General features: G+C 28.1%; 1 protein-coding gene across 6 annotated transcripts in view; it reads left to right on the top strand.

The window, feature by feature from the left end:
- LOC106683973 (lysophosphatidylserine lipase ABHD12) overlaps window positions 1–9,008 on the top strand; it is an 83,524-nt gene extending 74,516 nt beyond the window's left edge. For all 6 annotated transcript variants that reach the window (XM_067045566.1, XM_067045568.1, XM_014425755.3 and 3 more), the window contains 4 exons: window positions 1,349–1,466; window positions 1,543–1,704; window positions 3,194–3,318; window positions 4,857–9,008. In XM_067045566.1, the coding sequence (XP_066901667.1) occupies window positions 1,349–1,466; window positions 1,543–1,704; window positions 3,194–3,318; window positions 4,857–4,896 (445 nt within the window). In that variant the 3' untranslated portion in view covers window positions 4,897–9,008. The remainder of the gene's footprint in view (window positions 1–1,348; window positions 1,467–1,542; window positions 1,705–3,193; window positions 3,319–4,856) is intronic.
- The last annotated feature ends 2,398 nt before the right edge of the window (window positions 9,009–11,406 follow it).

Below are 11,406 nucleotides of genomic sequence, written 5' to 3'. Positions count from 1 at the left end.
TTCAAGATTAACGATTTATCATTTAAGAATAAAATCCATGGGATGAGCTGTTGTTAAAATACAGCTGTATACAGAAAGGAGTTGTTTGCATTTCTTGTTATTTGCTGCATGAGTACAAAGTTAACCAAAATATTTTCATAGATTATTCTTTTTAAATAAAATTCTTTCATAACATTAAACTCTTTTTTTTTTTTTTTATCACTATGATGTTACAGTTATAGTGAAATTGCTCGAAAAAAAACAACTGCTGTACTTGTCTGGTATATTGATTACTTTTTTATTTTTATGATTGTGAGTAAAATTTTATTTTTTTTTTTGTTATTTTTTTTACTAATATTGCATGAAGTGGTGTCTAAACTGATAAAGATGTAGTTCCATTAAATTATGAGCTTTATAATCATTATTAATATTTTTTGATCTACCTTGCTATATACCTTTGTACAATGATTTATATAAAAAATGATGAAGAAATTTGAATTTCTCAAACTAGAATTTATTGATTTTACAAGAAGATAATACAATCATCTTTCTTATTTTATCTGACTTCTCTATGCCACTATTTGTTAGTCTGTTCCTTATTAAGAATTTTGTTTTCCGATTATATCCTTCCTCTAATTAAATTTTCACTTTCACTTAAACCTAAGATCTCAGTTTCAGAAACTTAGTTATAAGGAACTCATGATAAAAAATAGAGAAGGTTTGATAAAAAATAGAGATTTAATTTTGTAATCTATATATGCAGATAATTTTTTCAAGTAAGGATATCCTTAGACATTTAGCTCACTTATACAAGAATAAGCCTATCTGGTTCTCCTTTTATCAGACTATGAAATAGGTTCGATAGTTTCTGAGCAGTAGTAACTTGGCAGTTTATAATAAATAGATACCAGTAATTTCTAAATATCCTATGGAGGCCAAAATGTTGACTCTAAATTTAAAAAAAAAAAAACTTGGTGTTTTTATATTTCCTAGGCTGATCGCTAACTAGTACGTAATCCTTACATATCAAAACAGTCAACCACTCATTTTTTCTAAAAAATCTTATGGGATTAGCTCAGGTTCTGCTAATAGCTCATCTATTTATAAGAGTTGGCATTACCAAATCAACGCTGGAAAAAAAATTTGTTGGTACACTGTTGCTAATAACCGCATACCTCATCAGATCTTAAAACCTCCTAGCCTAATCAATGTGTTTTAGTATATTTCTTTATTAGTTATAAATGAAAATATCAACAATTAAAACCAGATTAAAAAAAAATCTATTAGCTTAAATTCTTTTATTGTAATCCCAAAATCTTTCTATTTGTTGTAAAATGTTATGAGCATTTATTTGAAATGTCTATTTCAGGATATCATCACATTTATTAGATGTTTTAGAATCAGAAGGACGAACTATCTCAGGTCTTGTTCTTGAAGCTCCATTTAACAACATGTGTGATGAAGTACGATCTTATCCTCTGGCAAAGGTATTTCATTTTTGCATTATTATAATTTTAAGACTTATTATCTATTCTCCCTGCTATGTGAGATTTTTTTTTCCAGATGTTTCGATACTTACCATGGTTTGATTTCTTTTTCACGGAGCCTATGTATGAAAATGGACTTAAATTTCAGTCTGATCGTCATTTGGTAAAAGTTAAAGCACCAATACTTATTCTTCATGCAGAAGATGATCTAGTCATTCCAATTCAATTGGGCCTTAAGGTAGAAATCTTTAGATAATACTTCTTTTATTTTTCTGACTGTTAGCAAAATTTTTATTATTTTTTTTTTAGTCATATTGTATCAATTGACATCTAAAGTGATGATGTAGTATCATTACATATTAAGCTTTATGACCATCATTGATACTTTGTGAGATGCTGCTTATAAACTATATTTCTAATCCACCTTATTTTATACTTAAAATTTGGAAAGAAATAATAAAAAAAATTTGTGCATGTATATGTGTATTGTGAGACAGTTCTCTCAGTTTTTTTTATTATCAAACATGCGAGTATGTCTATGTCTTTGATGGAGCACAGGAAATTGACTCAATTTGAATAATTGATGAAAAGAACAACTAAAGAGTGATCAAAACTCCCTCCAGTGATTTTTCTGTGAAATATTTCTTTTGCCGAAAATATCAATCAATTTTGTTCGAACACAAATTTGACTAAAGATAGAAATGGAAGCTAAAGCTCTTTCTGGATGAGGTATATCAAATTCCTCCAGAGTAATACTTATCATATGTACTAAGCAGTATATATGAGCAATGCCCGCCAGCTTACCCTTCACGAGAAAGTATTTTTACCCAAGTTTTTGTTTCTGAGCCCCTGCACCTTAGTATTAGCCAATACATCTTCAATCATTTTTTAACAAAATAATACACTGTAGTCATCTGAGAAGGAAGGGTATATATTTTATATCCATTGCATGATGGATATAAAATATACATTGGATCAAATGTGCTGAAGTTCAGTTTGTGGTGTTGTTTTTTTGGTAGAATAATGCCGCAAAATGGAAGTGAATTTTAGTCAAAATTTCATCTTATGTAAATATTGTTTTACGTTTTTTAAGGTTTTACACATCTCTACCTAATTAGTAGGGGCTAAATGAGTTAGAGAGTTGAAAATTCTATGTGAAACAAATGAAAAGGTTTGCCAAATTTGACCTCATTTACTTACATGTCTGAATCAGTACCTCACTAAAAATTAAAAAGGGGGATAGCCGTATCATAAACAATCCTGAGCAATGACACTGTTTGTTCCTTGTATATCCATAATAACCAAATACATAGAACACTTAGTCATTCTTATATACTGATTTTGAAAACAGCACTCACTTCAAATTAAAATAACAGTTACGGAATGAAAATTAATTAATTTAAAAAAAAAAAGAGTTTTAAAAAATAATAAAAACAGATTTGTCTTAAATGTGGTACCAATATAGTTCATTTATTCATATTATTCTCCTGGCTTTATCAGTCATTCTCCACAAGTGACTGATCATTATATTTTCAAATTGAAAAGTTGAATTCCAAAAATTTTTACTCTAATATCAATATTTTTTTATTAATTAAATCAATTTTTTAGTTTTATTATAATCATTTACAATGTTGTAGGGCTATGCATATTGAGTAGACAGCATTTAGAAAATATTATTCTTTACATCACTTAACATCAAAAGTTAATCCTCAGTTCTTATATTTCAGTTGTATGAAACAGTACAATCTTCAAGGCAGGGTAAAAGTCCTATCAAGTTCATAAAATTTGATAAAAACCTACATTTTGGTCATAAATTTATTTATAAGGATACAGGTCTCAGCAGTACAATAAAGTGAGTTTTTTAATATTATTTAAAATTATATATCAGGTTTTTGAAGTATGCAATAAATTAGAAAATATAAATATTTTTTTTATCATTTTAACATATATATTTTTATTGATCTGATCTAGAGGCTACATTAAAAAGAGTCTCACCAATACTTTGATTTTCTTTGTTTATATCAGTTGCATTTTACTACCATTGAAGTATTTATTTTATTTTGAATTTGTAATTTATTCACTTGTATTTTGTTAATAACCCCATAAAATAGAAAACAACATGGAAGAAATTCCTACAAACGAACAACGCAGACCATATCATCGCTTTCTATGAAAAGATTAGAGAGGCAAATTGAGTAGTGAAAACAACTGAGGTGAAATGTTGGCCTGAATTTGGTGGAGAACTCCAAAGAAACTATGTTGAGAATGAAAATAAGATTTGGAGAGCTATAATGGGATTATTTGGAAACTACGGAAAGCTGGTTAGAATCTACGATAATACTGAACAGTTGATTATTCAATATAGAGTTTTGAAAAAAAATGGCTAACTTTTTCAGTAAAAAGTTTCTGAATGGAAGGAGATCATGAATGAAGCAGAAAACCAGGAAATGAAGAAGCTATGGTGGGACAACGTATTGAAGAACATGATCTTATCGATAATATGGAGCTGGCAATGGCCAATGCAAAAGCAAAAAAACAACAAGGCAGCTGATGGTCGTGGAATCATGTTTGAAATATTGAAATGTAGCAGATACCAGGTACAAAGGTGGTTACGAAACACTTTCAACCAGAAAATCCAAAAGAAGGAGATTCCCATGGATCCCATGGATTGGGAGAATAACATCATTATTCCAATCCATAAGAAAAGTTACACATAGATTATGAAAACTATCGGCCCATATACCAGTCATCTATTAGACTGAAGTTGTTCTAAATACTAGAAAGAAATATATAATATGAGCTTCAGAAAAAAACTAGTAGTATTCAAATCTGCTCAATAAACTCAGGCCAATATTTTCATAGTTCAATGCTTAGTTCATAAATTTATTGGAAAGGATAAAAAGATTTAAAAAAATATACAGTAGATTCCATCAAGTTTGAACTTTCAGTGATCTGGAAAGAGTCTGATTAGAGGGACTCTATTATATCACTAATAGTTAAGAAATAAATCAGGATTTCTTTGTAAACTAACTGGGTAATAATTTTTTACTACTTGGAGGGTCGTATTGCTTTCTGTTTCTGTTGAATTTTCATTTCTTTTATTGGCTTTACTCTGTTAAATATTCAAAAAATTTAAAAAGTACACCAGGAAAGGTATCCAATATTTTTTATGTAGAGCAACAAAAAAAATATATTAAAATTAATGACTCCTCACTCTACCCTCTCCTTGTTAGAGGTTTTCAAAGTCATATTTTAAGTTTCATAATTTAGTTTGCAATTGCATATCATTTGATGGACTAATGTCCATGTATCGTTGTTATACCTTGTTTAAAATTATATATAAAACGAGTTTAAATTTTATTTAATTTTAATTTTAATTTTTTTTTTTAGAGACTTTGTCAAAGAGAGCTCCAAATACAAACCATTCTGAGAAAAGACAACAAATTATTTAGAATTTGAGCAGTTGAATCCTTTATTAAGTTGCAGGGTACAAGTCTTTACAATCCTTACTTTTTATTTACATAGATCCATTGAAAAGTATTGTCAAACAGAGCGCTGTGAAATTATTTTATTTATAATGTTATTAATTTTAAACTATTTATTGCCTTCGCTATTGTGATAGAAAATGTTATATATTTTAAGTGTAGAAAGTGTTTATTGTAACTCATATATTTTGCTCTCATATTTTTATACTATTATGAAAAGTGAGTTTCATGTTCCCTGTGTCTTACTTTTAATTATTATAATATGTAGTTTTTATAAGATGTTTTGTTTGTAAAGATCTTAAAAAAAAAAAATATTTTTGTTATTTTAATTATTAAGTGAGACATTTTTTATTCACAAACAATGCTGTGGCTGGTTAAAACCTATTTTTTGGAAATCCAACTAACATGGAAACATTGTAAAATTTCTTCTTTTTTAATTTCAAATCTTGATTACTTGAGTATTTGTGATTTTAAACCTTTTTATTCTATATGTAAGTCAGTGAAGAATTCTACTTCTTAAAAATGTGTTGGAGGCATCCTAAATAAACGTATAAATTAAATGGAAATGGTTTATGCTGATGTTTAACTGTACCTCTTAGTACCCAATAAGGGTCTTAGGGTTCAGTACTTGGCAAGGTTATATTTCTTGACCAACGGCTGTGCAAGGAGGTGATATGCCCATGCACTCAACCTCTAGGTCTCTCCCCTCTCTCCTGCACCTTACCTCTGATTAAGAGTACCTTATAGAAGCTGGGTGCGGCCCAGAACAAATAATTATATGCCATAGATGAACTAAAAAAATGAGTGGGTCAGTAGTCATATGCCTTGGACTCACTGTGTTACCCCATTCCCCATATTGATGTGTACATAGTTTGCCTAAATAATTATATCTAACTGGGAATTGAAATTTAAAGTAAAAAATAATAATTTCATGTTTACATATTTAAGTTTTCACTTTTACTTTAAGCAAAATTTTTATTTTTATTTTAAAAATAATTTAACTTGTTTTTATCAAAATATTTTTTTCTTTGTGTATAGTGAAATCTGATGAAATTTATAAGATATTTCAAAGGTGTGCCAATGACAAAACAACTGAGTACATGGATAGTTCACATGGACTATCTAGGACTTATTTGTTTTAATGGTATTGAATGATTCATGTTTGTGACTTTAGGATAGATTATAGTTATTCAATATTAGCCAGTTACTTTACTGGCTTGAAAGCTTTTTACATCTAAGTTATTAAATGTTTATATATATATTTCAAAGCATTAAAAATTGCCCTCTTTCCTTATAATTTGGAGTATTCATAAATTTTGAACTTTATTAATGTAAATTTGCACTGCCATTTTATTTAAAACACAATGTTTAAATAATAATTTGAAAGCATTCAACCATAAAAAGATTCTTACAAAATTATTAATTTTAATAATAATTAAGTTTAGTTATTTAGTAGCACTTTTACTTCTGAACTGTGTAAGAAAAATTTTGTATAATTTTCTATTGAGCTCATGGTTTATACATATTTTATTTTAAAATATATTTCACAATTTTTTTCCTGTATAAAAGTTCATTTTTATTGTAGATTAGTTTCTTAATAAATTTGAGTGATTTGAGCACATTTACCTAGGTTAGACCTTTATAAAATATCTGTAATACCTAAATTTTACAAATTCATTTAAGTTTTATAAAAAATGCTATAAACTATTTAAACTTATGCTGGATACTTTATGGTGTTTATTTGAAAATTGTAGTACTGGAAACTTAATTTCTGTCGTATGTTCTACTATAGATAATTAATTTATCAATTTCCATCTGAGAGGCAACTTTTTTTCAATATTCAATTTATGCTGAATATTCTTTATCCTATGCTTAAATTCTAATTAGATTATTTGCAACTCTATAATGAAAATTGGGGTTGCCTTATCAAAATCAAGTAAAAAATAAATTTTTAAACCAGTAAAAAGTTTCATTATTACAAAATGTACAACCATTTAAATTATGCTTCTTGGTATTTTTTTTTATTTGTTCTTTATCTTTCTTTTCCATTCTTCTGTTCTTTAGTGTTTAAAACCAGCTTTAGCAAAACAATTCCTTACTCTACTGAGTTATACTTTTTTCTCTTCCATGCTTTTTCCTGATGCACTTATACCAAATGATAAGATGAAGGGTTTAAGAGATTGTTTTCATTAATGCACTTTCAACATTGTAATTATACCTTTGTCTACAGATTGTAATTTAATGGTCATATTGGGCAAAAAAGAACCCAAGCTTTAAATTAGTTACTTAAAAAATTTTTTTGTTCAGTTTGTATTAGGAATATTTCAAGCTGAAAGCTTTTTCTTATAAAAAAAACTAATGTTCCTGAAAAAATATTTGCTATATGGAAGTTAAATACATAAAAATCCAACATCATGGCCAAATTATTATTAGATAAATGAAGTATTAAATGTTAATATTAGAAATAGTATCTTTTTTTTTTTTTTTATTAATATAAACCCTATATTTTGCCTCTATATACAATTATGTTTTGTTTCATGGCTGTCTGAATTTTAGATCTATCCTAAAACTTTTTTTACTAAAGAAGATTTTGATATTTTTTTCCTTCAAATCGTTGTAATTTATAGCATATTTTTAATTTTCATGTGATTGAAATTCTTTGAACTTTTGTTGTTAGTTGATTTAGTGATAATAACAAATATTTTTTCATTTTACGATCTCACATATTTAAATATATGTTCATTAAATAGTCAAGTATATTTTTGATATTGTATAATTAAAAGTAATTACATGGGTGATTTTGCAAATAGTCATCTTTTTTGGTACAATCTTTTTTGTTTTTTTCTGGTTTGTATCTAATTTTTTTTTTTAGATTTTCTCAAGATATTCAGGTGCCTAATAAGATTTAAAACAGACAGCACAGGACTCCTATTGGTTTTGGCACAATATCCAATCAAAATTTTGACGCAAACTGGCCAATGATAAACTTTGAGTCATTTTTGATTCTTGTATCACTTCCTTTTCCTTCTCAATCTTTTATTACTTGATAAGAGTTTTAACAGACAACTAAATGGAAAACTACTCAAAACTCATAAAAAATTTATTGGTTTTCTGTAGTTGGAGATTATAACTAGACGAATGACATTCAACAAAAATACTTACCTACTTCTCTGCAGTCAACCTTTAATGGATGTCTGTAAACTAGTGCTTAAGAGAAAATGAACTTTTGATATTATTATGGGAACCATTAAGACTAACTTTTGTTGGGAGAAAATTTCCTATTCCTCTTATTGGATTAGTATCAGAAAAAATCAGATGAATGACTTAAAACCTTGAGGACAGCTTTTTTTCAGGTTTTCAAAGCTTATTGAATGTTTTCATAAGGATTAATATTTTGTGTTAGCATTTTCAAATAAATAATTTACAATAAACAGGACCAAGCCCTGTTCAGAGTTTTTTTTTTATATATATAATTTATTTTTTATTTAAATTCGTCAAAATGGTTTGTTTGATAAAGGCCATTTTTTGTAAAATCATCCTTATGCATTTCAGATCCTGTGGTAGTTTAAAAAAAATCTTTATAATTTACTAATGCAATAGCTATGAAGTTAGGAAAATTTCAGGAATTGAAGCTTGTTGGTAAATCTTAATTGTTTGCTATTAGCTCTAACTGATAGAGAGACCTAAATATTTACTGAATACATTCATATGCATTTTCTTATATTTATTTAATGTTGCTTTATTGATTTTAAATTAAATATTTGATGACTTATTAATTTTGTAGTATATTAGTGTTGTACACTATTTCAAAAATATTTAACTAAGTTTATTATTGATGTAGAAGAATGATGTATTGATTACTCAAAATTGATGTCTACTTCTTTATTTAATTATTATATGACTCAGTATTAAATAATTTACTTAATGTTTCAAAAATGTTTGTTACATTTCTGCCATATTATTAGAAAATATTTTGTTTAAGATCTAAAAGGGCCAAAGAGATAGTGAATAAAAATTATTTTTCATTGTAAAATAATAAAATTTGGTATGTTCCTCACTATAGTTTTTTATTTAATTTAATAATTATTCATTCCTGTCATAATTGAAATAAAGGTTCTAGTTCACAAAACAAGTTCCAGTGGTGGGAAATTCAAAACGTGCTTGTACTATTACTATTAGATCACAGTTATCAACTTCTTCTGTTGAGTGTGTTTTCACTAATAGATGCCAGGACAGACTGTTCTAGGCCCAAGGGAGGCGAAGCTATCCCATGCCAGAGCAGTGTTGTCATCTACCGTTTTATTTTATAAACAAAATAATAAAACCTATTTTCCACAACAATTTCCTTCCTAAACTATGTTTTATTATTTCCTTTTATTTATTACCTTATTTTATTTTTAATGATTGGAGAAGTTTGTCGGGGGGTGCGGTCAGCAAAGAACAACATAAATAAACAAAACCATATTTATTTATTTTATGCCGACGTTGCGACCTGAGTTTCAGGTCTTCATCAGGGCTATAGAACAAAAGAGATAACAACAACATTTAGAGTAACATACAATTGGAAAGGAATAGTATACAAAAAAATTTAGAATTATACAAAATATTGAATCATAAATGATAAAAATTGATAACTGATAATGTAATTGTACAAAATTTTAATTGATTGATATTCGTGGAATTGTATGGTAGTAAATTGAAAACAGTGACAGATGAAATATAATATCATGTAGGTAAGAAGATATGTATAATATAAGATATGCAAGTAGTGTCTAAAAAAAAAAACTGAAAAATTAAATAAATAAATTGAATCTACAAATTGAACATTCATTATGACAGACAATGAAAAATAGTGAGTGGCTTATATCTGAATTACATTGTGAGTATTAACTTATATACCTATACTAAAAATATAAATATATACACAATAGGAAAAAGTAGTATATGGAGAAAGGGAAAGAATAATGTAACAAATATGAGAACTAGAAGGGAGACTTATGTTGTCGCGCAGAAGATAGGCTCATAACTGATTGATGTAAGAGTTTATTTGAAAATTCCGCTAGAGTGAGCTACTGGACTGTGGTTAGAAACGTAACTGTCAAGAAAGACAGTTATGACACAACAGTTGATATGAAATACTAATGACAAAAAGGTCAAGTTATAGTTTAAAAGAAAAACATAAAACCAGTGAGATGTAAAAATACGGAGCCCGAAGGTCAAAAAATTATGAATACAAATTAATAAGAATAAAACATATTTTTATATAAACAATAAAATTAAAAATAGATAATGATTGATAAAAGAAAATGAATTATGGGTGCTTTAATAAGTTAACTATTTGGGAATAGGCTAGGGATAGGTTTTGTTTATCTGTTTTGTGATTGACTGGGGAAGCTTCTAATTGTATAAAAATACTTTCAGATATTAATCGTTTGTCGTGGTTGGGGACAGAAGCTAGTATGGTGGTATTGTCAAAATCAAAAGTGGGTTTCAATATAAAGCTATGTTCAGATAATTTAGAAGCCATGAAATTAAGGGAGGAGACGGAATATTTGTGCTGGGTTATGCGGTCTTTAAGTAAATTTTTTGTTTTGCCAATGTAGGATGCATTGCAATTAGAAGTGGAACAAGGGATACGGTACACTACCTGGGAACGGTATTGAGGAGGAATTGGATTTTTAAGATTGGTGTAAATAAAAGACAGTTTGTTATGGGCTTTGAGGGTTAGACGGAGGTTTGGGATGGAGGAACGTAATTGTTTTTTAATGTTGTCTGTAAGAAACGGTATGTAAGGTAATGATCTGTATAGGGGTGGAAAAATATTGCAGAGAATTTTGTGTAGATGGGGTACGGTTTTTTATAATTGTAAAAGAGTTTGTCGATGATTTTTGGAGGGAAGTTGTTGTTTAAGAGAATTTGTTTAATGCGGAGATAGTTATTGTCATGAAATTGGGAATCCGAGAGAGAAAACCACAATGAATAAGATTTTTGGCTGTGTTTAGTTTTTGATGGTAAGGATGTTGGGAGTGATAATTTAAAATTCTTCCTGAGTAAGTTGGTTATGTGTACCAATCGGTGGATATAGTATTATTGGCGTTTTTTATGATGAGGAGGTCAAGAAATGGTAGGGAATTGTTAGTTTCTGATTCAACTGTAAAACGTAAGCGAGGATGGTAGGAATTGAAGGCAAATGAGATATCGGTGATTTTATTGGGATTCAGTATTAAGAGAAGGTCGTAAACATATTTTTTAATAAAAATTATGTCGTTAGTGAAATGTGGGGTAACGGAGTTTAGTAAATCGTTAAGTACGATATTGGAGGGAATATCAGTAGATGAGATATTAAGGACCCATTTTTCTTGACCTTGGGGATAAATTTTGTTGGTTAGTGATTCTTGATAAAGGTTAAAAGGTTCTTAATGAGTTTTTGTTTTTTGTGTATGCGGGTTGAGTTG

Source organism: Halyomorpha halys, unplaced genomic scaffold (assembly GCF_000696795.3).
Source record: "Halyomorpha halys isolate HHAL.00 unplaced genomic scaffold, Hhal_1.1 Scaffold532.1, whole genome shotgun sequence".
Classification (NCBI taxonomy): Eukaryota; Metazoa; Arthropoda; class Insecta; order Hemiptera; family Pentatomidae; genus Halyomorpha; species Halyomorpha halys.
The sequence above is the reverse complement of the archived record's forward strand: the minus strand, read 5'-3'. Positions and strand labels throughout refer to the sequence as shown.